General features: G+C 37.3%; 1 protein-coding gene across 1 annotated transcript in view; it reads left to right on the top strand.

Annotated features, from left to right (window-relative positions):
- The window catches only part of Calcr (calcitonin receptor), a 73,780-nt gene that overhangs the window by 4,593 nt on the left and 48,421 nt on the right, over window positions 1-20,766 (top strand). Inside the window, exon 4 of the mRNA XM_050130585.1 lies at window positions 14,061-14,254. Within this exon, the coding sequence (XP_049986542.1) occupies window positions 14,061-14,254 (194 nt within the window). The remainder of the gene's footprint in view (window positions 1-14,060; window positions 14,255-20,766) is intronic.

The raw sequence follows: 20,766 nt of genomic DNA, 5'->3' as shown, positions 1-20,766 counted from the left end.
ATTCATAAAAAGCAAAATCAAATGAAAGCAAGTTGGTTTAATTATTTCAAAGATGCAACTTCTATCAAAAATATAAAGCACAACTCAATATAACACGATTTTTAAAAGAACCCTAAAACTACATTTTACTTATTTCCATGAAAACTAGTCAGAAACCCATGGTATCTGTGGTTTTAATGATGTGGAGGGGGAAATAAATGTGTGGGCACAAAATAGCAAATGAAAATACATTGAATTTTAATTAGTCTAAAAATGGTCAATTTTCCTATTCACTCAGAGATGATAAACTTTCCAAGTTCTATTTTGGAGAGTGACAACTCTTTTCCATGTTCCCTGAACAGTCTCATTTCCCTATCTGATGACTGCCTAGGCACTTTGTGTACTTGGACAAAACAGGGGTGGGGGTAGCAATAGAATGGGGACAGTCCATTCTGAAACTCAAAGGAAACTGGATGTCCTTCAGCCATGCTCGGGCTACTGTCTCATGCAAGTGATTTTGTTTACTATGCCATTTTTCTTGTTTCCTTACCATACTTGCATTTATACTCGTTTCAACTCTTGGACATTTAGCTCTCTTACACATTTCTTGTATTCTCTATTGTAAAATGGGCTTAATTTGAGATTTTCCCCTAGTGTGACAGCTCAATTATAAAATAGTAAAATAAAAACTATTGAAGTAGAACATACCTATTTTACATCAAATTATTCAATTTCCTCAAGAATTAGGAAATTATTGGGTTATTGTTAAGAAATTATTAAGATTCCAATAGTGCAGGAGGGTTCACCTCTCAGTCTTACTCCATCATCAGAAACTGCTCACTTGCAAGAGACATTCTTAAAATGAAAAGGATGTGGTTTCAGACTTAGCCACAAGTGCTGGTGGGTAGGAAGGGGGTTTGGGAGACAAATCACCTTGAGGAGGCTGAACAGGCAGCTGGCAATGCAAACATGGTGGGAGAGAAGTTGGAGGCTTGCATTTCATACATTAAATCGTTCATTAGTGTGATTTCTCCTTCCTGTCACAGGGTTTCTAAGCAGAGATCCAGAACAGATACTGTGTGTTACAATTCAGTTTCAGATATATGTTTGCCAACAATATATGGGCACACATTGTCTCAGTTTGATTGTACAATAGCCTGGAAATGGATATACTTTTTATCTCCAGTTCACAGATACTAGGAAATTTAAAGAAGCCAATAAGAATAAGTTAAAATTAAGAGGTTAATTCTCATCATTAGTAATGTGCCAGTGCAGTTTTGACTGATATAAGTGCTTACTACAACAGTTCTTGGAAGAATTATACTGTATTCACGCAGTAGGCACAAGTGGTCTCACTTTTCCCAATTAAGGTCAGACAGTTATAAAGATTTCAGATGAGAAGAAAGATCATATAACTAAAAGCAGAGGCAGGATCTGAACCCAGACTCAACACATCATACTATAGTCTGAATCCCTACCCTGCACTCCTAGTAAAAACCAGAGCTTATATGCTTGATCATATCTACTTGGTGCTGAGTCTGTGGCTATTCAGGGTCCCATGTGGCTTTTAATTGAAAATAGTTGTTCTCAAATGTGGTGTTTAACCCCTGGCAGAATTTCCCTGTCTGGAAGAAAATGAGAAGAAGTTCAAAGACAACGTCAAGAACTTCCCTAACTACTAAAGCCTTTCCCTACAAAGGACTCCCCTTTGTTCTGCGAACATAAACTTGCTTTTGCAGAGCAATAATGTGCCTTTTTAATCTAATGAGTTTCGGAATGGCTGATAATTATTTTAAACATACTAATTAAAAATTTGTCAGTCCTATTCCCTCTGCCTCATACTTGGGACAATTGGAGAGAATGGCATAACTCATATACTATAAGATTCTTACCTCTAAAAAAAAGTAGAAAACATGTAAGAATGAAAAGAGTTATCAAAATATATTTCACAGGTTTCCCTAAGACTTAAGCTTTATGCTTAAAGTTCATATACTTTCTGGTTTTGAAAGGCAGTTAAGGGAACCAGTATATAGCTGGAAAAGAATGACACTATCCATGTCCAATAGACTGTCATAGAATATACATATACAAAACACCTGAACTCCAGCTGAGTACTATACATACAGCCATGCAGTGTCTCACACTCTCCTTTGATAAGCACTTACCACTGTGGAAAGAAGCGCTACTCCAGTAGCCATGGTGGTGTCATCTTGAGAATACATAATGATAATTATACATATACATACATATGTATATACACACACATATAGCTTGTCAGCAGTGTTTGGCCTTTCTTACGCACAGATTTCTGAATATTTGATCTGTGTGTGTGTGTGTTTGTGTGTGCGCATGAATGCGTGCATGTATGTGTGTGTGTTTTTCTTTTCTATTGTGGTAGATATCAAACCTAGAGATAAATAACATATCAGAATAGCACCCCTTATATATTCTTGTTATTATTTTGATCCTCATCTTACAATTAAGAAATGTATAGTTCAGATTAAAAGGTGAGCTGAAACACCTCATCTAGTTAGGTGAGGGAGTAAAGTCTTTACTCTTTTAGGTCATATTCCAATTCTCTTAATCATCTTCTCACAGTTCTGCAGGCATCACAACCTTTGTTTCCACGGTAGCCCTGTCACAGTCCTGCTGATGTTGATCTCAGATTCACATGGTTTGAGTTTGCCTCCAGCATTCTGAAAATGTACACCTTATATGTCCTTGTACATATGGGCCAACCATGAGAGCTTTTCAGTAGAAAAACAGAAGAAATCTAAAATGACTAATTGTACATATCAGAATAGTCAGGGGAGCTTTAAAGCAGACTCACAAAAATTGTACGAGCTCATCAGATGACATAAGGAAGACTCTTCCGTGCATAAAGAACGTTGTAGCTGGAGGGCATAGCTTTAGTGAGAAAATAGAACTCAAACGTGAACAATGGCTTGGTATCTGTAAAAGAAGGTTCAGTGGATGCCCAGGGCAAACCGGATACGTTTGCCTAAAGTGCAGATCCTAAGTTTTCTCATGAATCTTTGGTTTGTCGTTAAGTTACCTATACCGTGACCTGATATATCAGGAGTACAGCACCATTTTAATTGTTGATAGGAGGTTTAAAAAGTTGCATACACTCCTTAAGTCAAACACACTTTTTTCCACCCTAGTACTAAAGAATACAAGGCTTCTGTCTTTTTAATAAGAAAGCAGAAGTGTGCTGTAGCTCAGTCCTCAGAAGAAACAAATGAGGAAGGAAACCAATTCCTTTTCCTTTCTTCCATGGGGCTTGTTTTTCTCGTAATGTAGCAGTCTAGTTCTTGTTCAAGTTCTTTGGACATCTGGGACTTAAATAGTGACTTCTAATATATTCAAATACAGATTCATATAGAGTATACACTTTGTTGTGAGAATGAGTATCTTAAGCTTAAATTTTTCAGCATATAAATTATGTTTCATACCTTCTTGTGATTTGAATGCAAAATGCAGCAAAGAAATTGTCACATGGTGTGTCAACCACCAGATAGGGATAATAGCAAGACTGGGTCCCCAGGGACTGTCAGCATTATACTAGAGAAAGACACCAGTGTGAAGTGTGAACCAGGCAAAAGGAGAGAACTTGAAAATTTTCAGCCATTATACTAATTTATGAAAATGGCTTTGAAATATTTATGCTAAAAGACAAAAATATTTCTTCAAAGATTAACTTTGTTCCATTTAAAGTAGTGAGTAGCCATTTTCAAATGCTTTTTCAAGTGCCTGGGTACTTTGCCAATACCTCCCCCCAGCACTAAAACATGAAATAGAGGAGACATTATGGCCTCTGTCTTTGTGACTACAGGTCCATTGCAGAGGGTGGAAACAATGTGGATCAGATAATAGTTTATATTTTTAATATAAATCCTTTTGCTAAACCACAAAAGGGCAAAGGCCTTAGCCTGTCTACCAAAAGACTGTGGAAGACACTTCCTGATAGACATCTGAAAAAATGGACGCAGCCCAGTTGCTGGAAGGGACTGGTGAGCAGATGACTTAGTCTTTAGCAGATGGGGTGGGAATAGAAGAGATTGTCTCATCAGCATCCAATAATTAGGACATTATTCACTTTGGTCCTGGTAAAAGATTCTATGGAAACTTGCCTAACTTTCACTAAATTTTAAAGTTTTAATTTGTTAACAGTCTTGCAATGCTTTCAACAACTTCCTTTTTATCCTTTTTACGTGGAGGTTGATGCTTCAGGCAAAGATTTTAATACACATCTGATGTTTTAACCTCCCAAATAATCTCAAACTACCGATCTCCTCATTGCACCAGAGAAGCAGTTCTAAATCTTAAATCCAGAATAGCATCACATGAAGAGTTTGTCAAATATCAGAATGGGAGCCCCGTTCCCAGGGTATCTGATCTTGGCTAAGGTCGGCTGATAACCACAGTTTTAATATCTGGTATGTTACTATGTCTTCTCAGTGTTCCTGGTCAAGCTATGACATTCACAAATAACCCCCAGGCGTGTGTGTGTTTCAACCTGAATTTCTCCCTGCCTTCCAATAGCTCTAGAGATTTCAGGTTGACTGCTAGACCCACTTCTCCAGGCCCAGTTTTTCCTTTGACAGTGAGAAGGTCAGCAAAATACTGATATAATGTAGTTGCCTCTGAAGGAAGCCTGCCTGGGGTAGGTTGCTTTGTCATTACTCAAGCTTCTAGCATTTCCTTTTCTTCCAGAATTTCCATTCCTTCTTTTCCATGTGTCTAAATTCATATCAGGAACAAATAAGTTAACTTAAGAAGAAATTGCCACTTGTTCTACTTAAATATTGATTAATATAATTTAGAACCTATATTTAAAAGACTGCAAAGTACAAGCAGATACAGGAAACTGAACTGCTCACTGTCTACATCTTTCCTGAGCTTCAGGGAGGTACAGAAGGAAGAAAAAACAGTTCTATTTACTTCAAATGAGCATTCATCTAGATCTTGAAAGATGAAATTTTCAAGGAATAGTCATATTCTCTCTCTAAAACAAATAGCAGTGTAAATGATTTTCTTTTAAATGGCAAAGAGAAATAGGCCGTGCCGAGCCATGGCGTGAGAAAGGGGAGCACAGCATAACATCATGACTTCCTTTGAAACTGCGGCTGCTGACGGAATCCTTACATGAAAAGCAAGAATTACTTTATTTTTTACTAAAACTAGATGTAGGGCAGTTGTTACAGGAGTTCCTGTGCCTTTTGTCTGTTTATTCTCTTTGTAACTGGTTTAATAATTGAAATAGTTGAAGTGATCGCAGAAAAGTCCAGGTCTAAATAATCTAAGGTTTCCGTTGGCCTATTTAGGTTATCCACGGTCTTCGGCAGGGTGGTACAGTGACAGAAGAAAGACAGACCACATATCCCAGCAACTGCATGAAACTGAAGGCAGGCAGAAAGTATACACATAAACACATACATAAATAAATAATCATTAAAATAAGATGTTGAAAAGTGAGGGATTTGTTTTATGAAGGGTCAACATGCCATGAAGCTGAGGATAGAATACCAATGGGATTTGTGCAGAAAGGGGGAAGTTAATAAGACAGAATAAGTGTCTAGATACATATTGGAGTTTAGCATGTTATATTGGAGTTTAGCATATTATCAGATAAAACCATTGGGAAAATAACAGACAATTATCAAAAAATACCTTCTACAATATCACAAATGAATGCTTTTTGTAGGAGAAATATAAGAGAATGTTTTTATAAGCCAAGATCATAGCATTCTAAGCAAAACACAAAAATGATGACTGTATTCTAATGATGATTATGTCTTAAAGAATATTTCCTATGCATCAAGCAGACAGATTTCATTTTAAATCACATACAAACACACACACACACACACACACACACACACACCATTCTAAGACCTTACAATCTTTGCCTTAATTTTAGCACTCAAGAAACAAAAACTGTTCCTTTCTTCTTATGTTTTCATTAGCTCCACTTAACCGTTCTGTAACACATGCACACATCTGAACACTTCTCTGTAAAACACAGGCATTTGCAAGTCTTACTTGCCAACTGTAAGAAGTATACTAGTAAGTATTGCTTTTATCTTCACTTGTATATACACAATCTGAGAATTAGCAACATCAGGGAACTCCCATAATCATTCTCAGAAATGAAGCAAAACAGAAATTTTAACTCAGATCTGCTTGAATGAGATAAATTATCAAACATAGGGAGGGGGTAAGAAGAGCACCTATAAACTTAAAAAAAGGAAAAAATATTTTAAATGGGAAAAGTTGTAAGCAGGGAATTGCAAAAGATGAGAGAAATAGTCAAAGTTATTATAGTAAAGGACCTGACCTCTTTAGTTATTAGGGAGACACAGAAAATAATGTTACTGACCCAATATTTCTACTTATTGTCTCCTTAAGAAAATTGTGAATCTTTTGTCCCTGTCTTTTAGTGTCTCTAGAATGTTCTTTCTATTATTATCTGTAATTCTTCAAAAGTGAATGTTGCCTACACACAAAGAGAGGACCCTGAAATGTATTATGAAGATACTGAACAGCACTAGAAAGATGTCCCTTGCATATTAAGAAAAGAAATTCCAAGAATTATATATCTAAATGGAGAAATTATTCTGCTTACAGTGTCATACATTATATGTGCAAAAGTACACGGAATGTTAGAGTTGCTAATTAGCTGTACTTCTAAGAAGTTATATTAATGACCTAGTGTCAGCCTACTTAATGTGTTCAAGTACAAGGTAAAGTTCCCCTTAACTTACATTGAAAATATAAATTTTTAAAATTATGTTAGAAGAATTATAAACAAGATATTTTAAAATAAAACCCATTTTTAAAATGATGAGCACAAAGCCAGGTCTTGGGGTGCAATGAGATCATGCTCTGCAGATCTAGACTCTGCTCTCGTACTGACAGCAAAGCGCCGAGCATAAAATCCCATTTCTATGTTCACCATCCATGCCTGCTTTGCTATATTAAAGCAGCCTTGCCCTATTCTTGACAAAATCAAATTTCTGTTAAGTACATAGTTAACTTCCAGCTAACTAGTGGATTTAGGAAGTCATCCGTGCCATGCCCAAGCCCTTTTCTCTGTATGTTTCCTCTCTGTTAAAGGTAAATTTTATCCTTTTCACACAGTTGAAAAAGACCCCAGTGAATATGTCATGTTTTAACTAAAATGGAGCACAAATAAGATTTAAAAATAAAAACAGAAAGCAAAAACAAAATAAAAAATACCCTATGTCTACCAGCCAGCCCAAGTCTAGTTTGCTTGCCATTAAATTCTTGTTTACCAAAGCTCTTTTTTAAAGATATGACTATGGAATATATATTAGTTTGTCGTTTCTGTTTGTTTGAATAAACTTGATAAGCACTATGCTGTGCTTGATCTGTGATTCTCTGATATTATTACTTGCCTACATCAATAAACATTTTACAAAGTTTTGGATTCGATATCTTTCCTTGGACAACTGCCTGAAAGGATTTGCAAAGAACCGGAAGACAGGCACCATCCAAACTATTGCCTTGAATGCTATTCCATAAATGGCTTTTCCCACATGTAAAACTCATTTATTCTGAGGTACCAACCCTGTTCTACCCCACTACTCCAAATGACCCCAGGAGTGTGTGGCCTGCCATTCCCTCAGTCACTTTAGGGATAATGAGTTCACCTTCCGCTCGCTTCCCCACAGCCCCTCAGAGGCCTGAGTTAACTGGGCTTGCTCTGTTTTGCAGCACGAACATAGTGGGGCATAGCTGAAACCTGGTCACATCAAAATCCTCTTCTGACAGCTTAGGCTCCCGACCACTTACTAGTTCCCTCAGGGATTCCCCAGCTCGATGTAGCATTCTGACAAAGGAGCAGTCCCTACTGTTTATACAGAAAATCCTATCACCCATCCTAGGGAGGTGGAGTTTTGACGTTTCCCATAGCCAGCACCTCCAGACTGCTTGGCGCAGTAGTTAACAGTAGGGACTGTGATGGCAGAGATTCTCAGGTCAAACATTCCGCCCTATTTACTGACAAAGTGGCCTACAGGAAGCAGTAGTTTCCTCGTTAAGTAGGGCTATTAGTTCCTGCCTCTCTGGATCACCGTGCCACTGCAGCAGGCTCTGGGTGCGTTGACAGTGCAGAGTAAATGACCAAACATTCCGGAGAAGTGTGTAATACATAACAGTGTCCCACATGTCCATGTGTTACACGTATGACTTGACAAATGGGATATCCACTGGCTCTGCTTTTATAATTTTGATGTGTTTTATTCCTGAAGAGGAGACCTCCATTTGTAAACACAGGCATATATATATATATTTGGCTTAAACAAGGAACAATATGGCCGATTGGTCTCAAAGTTTCTTGCCAACCAGCTATTGATGCATTCTGTGCCCTGTTATCCTGCAGTACCGCCCCCCACACACTCCCTTAGGTCTGAGATTCTGCTTTAACATTAGCAGGGTCACCTTTCATCATGAACCACTTGTACTCTCTAACTTCTGTCTCATTTACCTTCCCCCAGCCTAGACCCCTCTTCTCTTAGAAAGGCATGTATACCCAGCATGCCTCTAAATCTTCAAAATAAAGCACAGATTGCCTGAAAGTGTTGAACACTTCAGTCAGTTTCTAAGGAGTGGGAGTTCACGATAAATAGACTGTTGAGTAAACAATGCTTCAAATAAAGGTTATTTTACAATAAAACCTAATTTGTGCACCAACTTTCATAGTTATTTATTAAAATACACACCCAACGTCTTATAAATGAAAACCTACATGAAGCATTGAAACAAAGTCTCATGGGAATTCATCAAACCCCATGAAAACACACACTATGTAAAACGTAAATTACAGTATAAAGGTTTATCTTTTGACCCTGGCAAGTTTCAAAGCTGATATTAAGGTCCAAATTTTTTGAACAAGCTAACATAACAAAAACAAAAATGGTTGGCTCATTTTCTTATGATTTTGGTGTTACAGCTCTGCTTCGAGAAAGACACCAGTGCCTCATCTAGGTACAGTAAGAATAAGTGCTACACTAAAAGCTTGGCTGTGGGCACACAAGTGTGGCGTAGTAGACTCAGTCCTGAATCTCCCCAGTTGACCCTGGATCACAAATGTGTCTCCTTGAGCCATCATACATAATGTAGATGTTGTTAAAGGGCTCTGCCAACCCTGTTGGAGGTCCCACTTTATTCTTCATTAGCATTACATTAATCTTCTTCTAAGCTTCTAGGGAAAATAAGAACCCACAAGAGTAGCTTTTTTCCTTTCTGCAACATGAATTTATACACTTAGCACCATAAAATGCTAAGGAACCCTGTTGACAATCTTACTCAAACCTCCACCTGCCCAGAGATCCTCCTCAGAGCTTCCAGGTTGTTCCCTTCCCGAACAACTCTCTAACAAACTCACACTGCAGCCCTTCAGAGACCAACTTTCACTCTCCTCCCAGGGTACCAGTGAACATCTTATCAATGATGTACCTCCACCAGGAATGAAATTTGATAAGAAAGGAGATACCAAATTTAAGAGGGAAAATAAACCTTAGTTTTGTGAAAGTACATTTCACTTTAAAACTTTCTCCTTCTGAAATAATACCATATGTGTCGAAAGTAAAAGCAAACCAAGGTTCTGGGTTCCATCAGGCAAACAAAAAAGCATATTCCTTTGTCGTCTCTGTTCCTTAGAACAAATGTGTGTGCATCTTCTCTAGTGAGAATGAACTTCAGTGGTTGTCAGACATCCAAACTGAACATGGTCTATCCTGTGCAGCTTCCATGTCTAATGTATCAGAGGTGGATTGCATAGGAAATGATAGGAGACTTCTATTCAAGCTCCTTCCTCATCATATTTTCTAATCACCTGTTTTATAAAATTTACATTTTTATTCAATAAAGCACACTATTAATATAACACAGCAATACTTCGTGTAACGAGATAATGACAAAAGATAAATAAATGCAATTATCATTAGTACAAAAACTGTAGAACAAACATAATTAAAACTATGTTTCAAGCCAGGGAGTTAGAATGAAATATACCAGATCAGTTCACAAAGATTGCCTTTTAACCTTGGTTTGTTTTAAGGCAGGTGTACGTGCATACCAGAGAAGTTTAATTGTATAGGTGCATACTAGTGGAGTTTAATTGTGTATGTGCATACCAGTAGAGTTTAATCTGTGCCACTCATTACCTCTACTGAGTACCTGCTAGGTCTGAGGTCTTGAGAGGGTGTGTTATCTATTTTAATTTCATGGCCACTCTGTAAGTTACTCTACTCATCTTGTAGAGGAAATTAAAAGTTTGGGAGGCAAATTAACAATGGCCAAGATCACTTAGCCTTAGCTTATGTCTTCACAGAAGTCAGGTCTTCGTATTCACTCTGACTTTCTTTGTTTGGGGTATAAATACTTAAATTTAGTGGCCTTTTTTTATTGGCACTAATGACTATTTTACTAACTGCTAGTTGAATTTTTTCTCGCTTGTGTTGTTTGTATGCACAGACTGTTTGTAACTTTCTATTCCATCTGTCCAGGAAATATCCCACCCCCGGACCACCCCCAAAAATAAATAAAATAAAATTTTCTAAGATGTGTTTTCCCAAAACGACAGGTGACAGTATCTAAGTCCTCCCTACAACCTTTGACAAAACGCTCTTCATTTTTACCCCAATACCTATAAATGAACCTGTTATTGTGGCCATGGAATAGATCTAAACAACTGGCTCTGAAAAGCCCCGTGAAGGACGGTTGTGCTGTTAATATTCTTGTTTGACCATTTTAGTAGTGTTCTGAATATGTAACTCTCATTGCCACAACATAAGAAACTTTTAATAGTAAAAGGAGCACAATTTGTTATCAAAGAGTCCACAGGGTTTTGACTCTGTAGTTGATTGCCAGGGAGAAGCAGACAAGATGTCCAGCAGGTGGCACAGCGTCAACACTCAGTGTCCTTGTGTTCAGAGACAGATCCTTAAAGTTGGCTGAAAGTCTCAGAACAGATTTGCTTTATAATAGAGTATTTAAATATTTACCCAAGGTATTTAGTTTATTTTTAAATTTTATTTTAGGATCCAACAATTTTGAATTCAAGTATCTTTGGGGCTTAAATGTTAATTTGTGATCCACTTTTGTCTGCCTGCTATAGATTTATACTATGTATATATATTTAGCTTTTTCCCTCTTTTTTAAGTAAAAAAAAGCATATAAAACTTGAAAATATGACTTTAAATACTACAGAATTTTTAGTAAACATCTTGTAAATTTGCAGAACCAAGATTACTGCCATAGAACTGGGGGTAACTAGCACCACTGGTATCTTTTCAGCATCTGAATTGTACTCACAGCTAGGCAGACAACAGAAGCTCAGATCCACCAGTCATTCAGACAATTCAGATGAAAGCCACAGCGCAATGTAACTATTTGAATGTTTTCTGTAGGTACTTTGTTATCCTCCCCACACCAGTGTGTGTGTGTGTGTGTGTGTGTGTGTGTGTGTGTGTGTGTGTGTTTAATCTAAGTGGAAACCGTGTTTAATTCTAAAGGTAGTCCCTCAGCTTTGATTACATTGGCAGCTTTACAAATCTTTTTGTCTCCAGATTTACGTGTAAAAGAAAAATAGCATCATATGGTAGTGAACTGCAAATGACTAAATGTCGTATATTGAGAAAAAACAGAAAGGATTTCAGCTCACACTTTGACATCTGTGGTATTTACTGAGAACAGGGCAAAGGATTACTGTCACTGTTGTGGAGCAAACCACTGCACTCAACTATGTTGCTAACATGACCTCTTCAAAAGATAAGACATTGAGTGACTGACGATATATCACTCAGTTTAAAGACCTTTGCTGTAGCAACATATGGCCATGGTAGAGAATGTAACTGCCTTTGAAATTTGTGTCCAAGTACTGATTACTGCCTATCAATCAGAGTCAGTGACAACACTGGGCTGCAGTGTCTTTGGTTTTCATAAGCTCCACATTGTAAGGACTTCATCATGTCTTTGAGCTACACTTGGTTTCTATAGCCCGCTGGACTGGGCTGGTTCTCAGATCAGGCCTTTAGTTCTCATTTTAGTTTTTAACCTTGATTATAATTCTTATCCTAATATTTTTCTCTCAGGGAACTTTCTATGAAAAATGATACCCCCATTCTTAGCCTCAAGAGTAGCCTTAGGATCTGGGATCATCTTCTAAAACTAGATAGTGACAAACTAAGCGGGTAACAAATTAATAATGCTCAAAAAAAAATCCTCTCTTTTCTATCCAATACACACACTCTATTTCCCTAGTGGAAAAGTGGTACAGAATTGATAACCATGAGAATCACTTGAAATGCGATATACTGTTCATAACTATCAAAAAGGGGGGTCTGGAAAAAGTGATTCAGTGGATAAAAAGCAGCACAAGATTGGGGACCTGAGTTCAGACCCCCAGCCCACACGTAGAAGCCTGTCTTAGTAAGATACATCTGTAATCACTGTATGTTGGGGAGAAGAAACTGAAGGGTCCCTGGGGCTCTCTGGCTATTCAGCCTTGCCATAAAGGTCTAGTCTCTAAGAATGGTCTAGTCTCTAAGAATGGTCTAGTCTCTAAGGATGGTCTAGTCTCTCTCTAAGAATGGTCTAGTCTCTCTCTAAGAATGGTCTAGTCTCTAAGAATGGTCTAGTCTCTAAGCTTCTATTTGAACGAAGACTTTATTGGCCATATCCATTTATTCAAACAACCAAAAGCACTGTCTTCGTCCCACAGTTAGAGCACAGTGAATTGAAGTACTGTATAGAGCATCGTGAGCACCAAGAACTTCAAAGACAAGTGGGTTCTATTAACTGAGTACATGATCTTCAGGCTGGATGTTCTGTCTACCAGCTAGAATGTGCAGGCTCAAACAGGCTGTGAATAACCTGAATAACATTTCTAGAAATTTCCAGATGCCCTAACACTATTCCTGAAGAGTTCAGCCCATGAGGTAAGACCCAGGAGCATTATATAACATAAAAACAACAACAACAAACAAACCTTTCCCTTGAGGAGGAGCCCTTGTGAGAGTTAGTAAACTAATGATGTCCTGAGATGTAATCTTAATAGCTCCAAAGGTATTGTGGGCAAACGTTTCGGGCACATAGTGTTTTCTTCAGGGTTTACTGTCTGTGTCTGTGCACTTACAGCATCTCATTCGATATAACTGGAAGTGAAATCAAACTTGCATGTTTAGTGATGTGTGTTGCCATTTTACATGCTTTAGCTGATGAGGAAAAACTCACAAGAGTGTACTGAGGAGGATTCTTGTTTGCACTCCAGTCCTCAACTTTGTAAGCACTGAGTGTGTGGTCATGTGAGGTCAGTCTCAGAACAGCAGCAAAACTCCAGTGTAACTTTAGGGAGTGGACGGTTATTACTGTTTAGACTTTTTAAAAGCTAAAAACACTGTGTCAAAAAAAAATCCAGCAAAAATAATTGGAAATAAAAGCAAAGCAATTCTAGACTCAGAAGTCCCATGAAGTCATCTCTATCCCTTTTGCCAGCAAAAGGTCTTTTTAAAACATGTTCTCAGGATCCTTGCCAGTCTCAGCATCAGCTGCCCCAACAATGGGGCATCCGTCATCTCCCTGGCAAAACCCCTCCAAGTTTAGCAAGCCAATGGCCTTTGACCTGAATTTCTCAGGAAATATAATCCCAGCAGTAGGAGTACACTGCATTTGATTTCTGTTAAATTCAGTCGCTTAACAAATTTACTTTGTTGGATCTTCTGAATCTGGAGGCAGAATTTGCATAGGTTAGTTTAAATTCTTTTAATATGCACTATTTTAAGTCACTTTTCCTTCCTAAATCTTAATTTAACAAAACCAGCCCTCTCCAGTGAGCAGGAGGCTGAAAACACTCCCCAAAGGTAGCCACATAAGGGTCGTGTTTTATTAAAGAACCAATGAGGTTTCTTTAGTCCTGGTAAAAGTATCAATAGGATCGGCCTGTGTACGGACTGGATCTCCGAGTTACAGAGACATTATGAATTCCCTGGGTGATTTATTTTATTTTTTTCCATTTTACCAATTTAACACATAGCGGATCCAACTGTGTCCAGGACAGCATCATAAGGGGGAAAGTCAGGCAGCAAGGCTCTGCCGCATGTTCTCTGCCCTCCTTGAAGTCTGAGGGGAGTGTAGGACAGCTAGCAGGAAAAATGAGCTCATATTCAGCCTGGGAAAGCTGCAACAGAGCCCTTCCTCCTGCTCTGCATGAAATGAGCCCCAAGCAGCGTGAAATCCCTGACCGCAGGTGTGGAGACGCGCTGTGACATAAATATCTTTGCTGCTTAGCAGTTGGAGGATGGCTGTGGGAAGATTTGTCACGAGCTTCCCTAGCCAAGTGTGGCTTTCTAAAGAAATGGTCAGTTTTGGTCCATGACTGCCAAGGCTTGAATCCCACTCCAACTCCCAAATAAAGGACTCATAAAGCAGAGACAGAGCAAGGTGCAGGTAAGGAGGGCTCAGGACTTCTTATCCAGAGAAGAAAAGGAAGGGGAAAAGGCAGACAGCAAACTGGAGTGGTTGAAAGTAAGCATTTAAATTCTTTTGTGGGCAAAAATAAAAACACTTTCATCAACAAATGCATAGGTAAAGGCTAAATTATATGTATAGGACAAAATTAATAAGAAAATACAAATACACACTATAAAGCAATTGAGAATGTAAGGAGAAGTCTGAATAAAAAATTTCCCACTCCCCTCCCAATGAATGGGACACATAAATTAATGTAGTAAATATACTATAATTGCTTATTGATCCAGAAAACTTACTTTATTTCATCTTTTTTTTTTTAGTTGTAACAGCCAACCTTACCTCAGGTTATGCCACACAATTACAATTTTTTAACATTTTCTTCATTTTGGTTGGTATTGGGTAATTTTTCTTAGTTTACTCATTTCTGGATCATTTTGTGTTTACTTTATTATGAGTGTAAGCAGGATTCTATATTAGTTTTTTTTTTTTTTTGATTTTTCGAGACAGGGTTTCTCTGAAGTTTTTGGAGCCTGTCCTGGAACTAGCTCTTGTAGACCAGACTGGTCTCGAACTCACAGAGATCCTCCTGCCTCTGCCTCCCAAGTGCTGGGATTAAAGGCATGCGCCACCACTGCCCGGCTTCTATATTAGTTTTAATAAAATTAAAAGTTATTGTGTATTTTAAGGAGAATAGATCCCAAAAATGTTCATTGTTATAATTGATATTTTCTTTTTAAATTTTCTTGTAGATTTTCTGATTTCCATTTGTTTTATTTGTTATTCCACATATTCCATTGTTTAATTTTAATTTTCCCAAAATATTAAAGGCAGGAACCCTCCAGCAATTATTTAGTACTATAAGTGTAAATAGATCTTTAATAGGGAAAACCACAAATAATAACAACAAATGTGGGAACAAGTCATCCCCCTCCACCTTCAGACCCTCAGTTTCAATTCTCATGCTCTTTGATCCATATATATATATATATATATATATATATATATATATATATTCAGTACTCATTTTGATGTTTCATTCACAAAGCTAGAATTTGGTTTTGTCCCTCTGGAGCTTATAATCAAAAGTGGTATTACTGGGTCTTGAGGAAGGTTGTTTCCTAATTTTTTGAGAATTCGCCACACTGACATCCAAAGGGGCTGTACCAGCCTGCACTCCCACCAGCAATGCAGAAGTGTTCCCTTTACCCCACAACTTCTGCAGTATAAGTTGTCATCAGAGTTTTTGATCTTGGCCATTTTTACAGATGTAAGATAGAATCTCAGAGTTGTCTTGATTTGCATTTCTCTTATAACTAAGGATGTTAAATAGGAAAAGATTTCCTATTCTTCACTAATCACATCAGACAGAGGTCTGATCTCCAAAATATACAAGGAATTCAAGAAATTGGTCAGCAAAAGAACAAATAATCTAATAAAAAATGGAGTACAGACCTAAACAGAGAACTCTTAACAGAGGAATCTAAAATGGAAAGACACTTTAAGGAAATGTTCAACACCCCCCAATTCTTAATTACCCCAACCTTTTAAGAAATTCTTCTTTACAGAATAAAGTTTCACTTAACATCCTGATAATGCTATGTTAATGAGTTCTTAATTACAACTATGTCAATTCTAATTAATTCAAAAATAAATACATTAAAGGTAAGAGTTAAGCATCCCACCTGTAACCACACAATGCTAACTTAAATATAAATGTAAAAAAAATCAATTTGTACATTTCCACTTTATTTTCAGGAGAAACTTTTCTCCAATGACATTCAAATAACTTTCAGGAAATCCGTGAGTTTTCTTTGATGAGACTCATTTGGGGACCTTCACAATTTCAAGGTCAGCAGATCTTAAGCAAAGAATGCTTACTTCTTCTAAGAGGTTCATGAGGGTTATTCATGTGGATGTCTATGCTAGGGACCACTGAAGAATCACTAGCCTAACTAAAGAATCGTTATTCTTCTAGAATTGGATTTTCCACCAATCAGACATTTAGGAAGTTTAAAATCATCCAAGGGATGTATGCAAAGTATAGGGAGTTGTATAAGATGCTTTTAGTAGCATCAGTAATCCCATTTGTCTCTGTAGATTGAGAGGCTGTGTCCCCTATGCCCATGGACAGTCCTAATTTTCCCAATCAGAAACTTTGCCCTGCAACACCTGTGTGACTAATCGCCATCTGGGCTCTCTGGAGCCTTGCTTAGAGCAGAGCATGTCACACATCTCTAGTGAATTTTAAAATACGACACTTGTGGATGATCTTCAACATTCTGTATTTTAAGGAAATTATAGACCTCCTGTCCAATATGTTACATTAATCCACCAAAATAAATTTGACCCAGCACTTTTGTATGCTGGGGCATTAAAGTTAAATTAAAAGGTGGAAATAATCATGTAATGAATGTAGTTTCCAACAACGAAGACAAAATGCTGGTCAACCTGCTGAGTGTTCAGATAACCTGGCAGTCAGGAAAGAAGATGTAGTCTTGATTATTTTTATTTGTAAAAACAATAAAGTGGAAGTGTTTTGATTTTATAAATTCAAAATCTCTGTCTGCACAGGCTTCCTATTGGGAATCCCTTCACCTCTCTGTGTGCTTCCTTGCTTCCATAATACAGCATGATTGTGTTACCCTACTTCCTAATTGAGAATAATATAAAAGAGTTGTTGTCCGAACTTAACTTTTAAAATAAAAATAATAGTCAAAAGGCCTTTTAGTATACATGTGTTCAATTTGGCTACCCAACTTGCTGAGAGAACCTGCTGTAAAGGGGACACTGATAAAGAGCCTTGGAAACAAGGCCTGTGTTTACCCTGTAAAGATACAGAAACGCTTATTTATGAGTCAAAGGGTAGCACAAATTGAACTGTTATTTGAAATACGAAGGGGAAATTTGCACTTTATTGTGCCAGCTTCCCAGGGACTATTCAAAATGGAATGGCAATCACTGATGTGCTCAGACCTATGTCTACTTTCTATTACCCCATTTATTCATTGTGCAAAAACTAACACCTAACGTTTTACTTCCTTAAAACTGTGCCTTGGATCTATATTTTAATAAGCATCATATGACTCCCAGATATAGGACATTAAAGCATGAAATTAGAAAACAAATTAAAACATCCCTGATACACATCAGATAAGTGTTTTAAAATTGAATGAGGCAAAAATTTTTCTATTTTATTTAAAAAGGGATTATTAACTCTACAATAAAAAATTGACTATGTTAACAAGAAATATAATGTGTTAGATCCCTAGAGTCATAAATACACCGCATAATAGATATTTTTAAAATATGAGAACCCATTATGAAAATTTTTACTTGTGAGATTTTTAGTATCAGAATATTTCTGCTTCAAAAGGCACTAATCACATTATCAAACTATCTAATTAGATTAGAAACTGGCTTTCTACCACCTATTAATTGGGAATTTTTCCTAAATTCTACTTTGATATTGTGGCTCAGATTTACAAAAATAAAATCAATTTTTAGGTTTTAAAAAGTAATCTGTAGGGGTTATGCTTCATGATGGAGCGCTTTTCCTGCAAGGGCCACGCACTCTGTTCAGTTTTCAGCCTTGACAAATAGATAGATTGATGATAGATAGATAGATAGATAGATAGATAGATAGATAGATGATAGATAGATGATTGATAGATAGATAGATAGATAGATAGATAGATAGATAGATAGATAGATAGATGATAGATGGATAGATATAGTCACTGTTAGAAAAAATGAAAAAAGAAATCTATTTTCCAGGACTTTCTTTTGTTGTTGTTGTTGTTGTTGAGCCAGGACATGATGTTGCCTCTGGTCTCAGGCTCACTATGGAGACACTTAAATGTTTTTCTGAGACACTCTATGTTCCTGCACAAAAGTGGGGTGAATATGAAGCAAACACATGAATGTCATAGCCCTTGTGAAAGGTGACATCTAGAATGAGATGGGCATTCACATTATATTATCAGAAAGAAAACTCAAAGCAAAATTTTAAGATTATAAGTGTCTGAAAAGGAAGTGCATTAACAGCTTGACAACTGTATTCTCTGTGTCAAAGTGAGCAGTGCTGTGGACCCACAGGCCCGGCATAGTCACTGAAAATGTTCAGCTTAGTAACATGTAGTAATATGGCAGAGTCATCTATATTTCCCAACCATCTGTCTATAAACTGAACAAAAGGGCCAGAAACTAACTGAAAAGACATTGATTTTTCTCCATCTTTGCTAATTTTTTCTTCTGAAAGTGTTGCCATCGACATAGACAATAAAACTTTTTTTAAAACATGTCAGTTATACTTGGCTCTTTACTTAATTGCATACATTTTCCGTAGCAACATGGGGAGATTTATAGAACACAAGACAAGGTGAATGAGTTGAAGACATCCCAAATTGTTCTTGGCTATGCCTTAAATGAACTTAGTTCTCTGTATAAACTTCTCAAGTCCTTTGTGATCTGCTTTATTTACTCAAAGGGAAAATTTGGAAGGAACTGTAGAAGTAATTACCTTTAGCTATAAAAATGTAAAATGTTCACCATTTTAAGATAATTTCTTTACACTTTAAAGTTTCTGCAAACGGGCCAGTTAGCAGGTGAATGCTCCTTCAGCTAAGCCTGAGACGTGAGGTCTGTGTCCAGGGACACATAGTAGATGATTTCACTACAGTGAACAACCTAAGGTCCAAATCTACGCCTAAATATGATAACCTTGCAGTGTGTTCTGAGCAGTTAATTCTTGAATTATTACATATACAAAACCTTAAACTCTGTAAATGGATGCCAACCACAAAACACAGAGCTCTTTAGTGGAAGATTCTAATGAGTTCACAGTGGAGTTGTGGGTCACATAAAAAACCACGCAAATGTGCTACCTACTTATTTTTATTACAAACTTGGAATTCACATTTTAAAGGATTAAATGAAAGCCATTTTACGTTGTAACAAGGGGCAATGTTCCATATATCAAATTGATTTCAGCAAAAATTTTAAGACTAATAAGTAAAAATGTTAGGCAGACCGCTACTCTAACTCTCACTAATGATGGAAATTACAAGCACCCCCATATTCACATGCCATTACTTTGCAGAAATAAGAACTTTCAATTATAGTACAACCCCACTGTCTTATTTTAGAGGTTTTATGAATACTGAAATAATTCTTTCAGACTCATTTAGATAGAATTTTATAACACACTAATCTGTGGTTAAATTGAAATAAAAAATAAACAAAATAATATGTTTTAATGCACCCTAAAACATCATATTCAGACCGACATTTTCTGAGTTGCTTTTAAACTCAAAGCTGTCCGTGGTCATTTTTTCCGCTTAACATTGAACTCGGATTGCAAAATATATCTATACTTTAGAGATTTCTTTCTTTAATTCTAATTTTTATGTTTTAAAAGAAAACTATTTTTTTTCATTTACATACCAATCCAAGTTCCCACCCCCCCCTGCTCCCAATCTCTCCATTGACACCCCCAACCCTCATCTACTACTCAGAGAGGGTAAGGCACATTGCTCTGGGGAAGGTCTAAGGCCCTTCCTCCTATAGCTGAGCAAAGTATCCAAGGAGAAAAGGTTCCCAAAAAACAAGTACAAACAGTATGGATAAATCCTGATCCCACCGACAGCAGCCCCTCAGTCTGCCCCAGCCATGCAACTGTCAGCCACATTCAGAGGGACTAGTTTGGTCCTATGCTGTTTCCTTCCCTGGCCGGTTGGAGTTAGTGAGCTCCCATTAGCTCAAATAGACTGTTTCAGTGGATGAACCCATCATGGTCATGGTCTTGACCTCTTTTCATATTATCATTTCTTCCACTCGTCAGCTGGACTTTGGGAGCTCAGTCCAGTACTCTGATGAGGGTCTCTGCCTCTATTTGCATCAGTAGCTAGATGAAAGTTCTATGGTGATATTAAAGATATTCATCAGTCTGACTACAGGACAAGGCCAGTTTAGCCCCTTCTCCTCTATTGCTTAAAGTCTTAGCTGGGGTCTTCCTTGTGGATTCTTGGAAATTTCTCGAGAGGCAGGTTTCTTGCTAACCCCATAATGTCTCCCTCAATCAAGATATCTCTTTGCTTGCTCTCCCTCTCTGTTCATTCTATGAAAACATGTCTGTAGTTGTTAATTTTTTACTCCTTTGGCTCTTTTGGGGGCCAGATACTCATTTTCCAAATAAACACACAGAGGCTTATTCTTCCTTATGAATGCCTGACCTTAGCTTGGCTTGTTTCTAGCCAGCTCTTCTTATCTTAAATTATCCTATCTTTTGCT

Source organism: Alexandromys fortis, unplaced genomic scaffold, assembly GCF_014885135.2.
Source record: "Alexandromys fortis isolate MF-2015 unplaced genomic scaffold, M_Fortis_MF-2015_v1.1 scaffold_322, whole genome shotgun sequence".
Taxonomy (NCBI): domain Eukaryota; kingdom Metazoa; phylum Chordata; class Mammalia; order Rodentia; family Cricetidae; genus Alexandromys; species Alexandromys fortis.
This window is presented reverse-complemented; position numbering and strand designations above follow the sequence as displayed.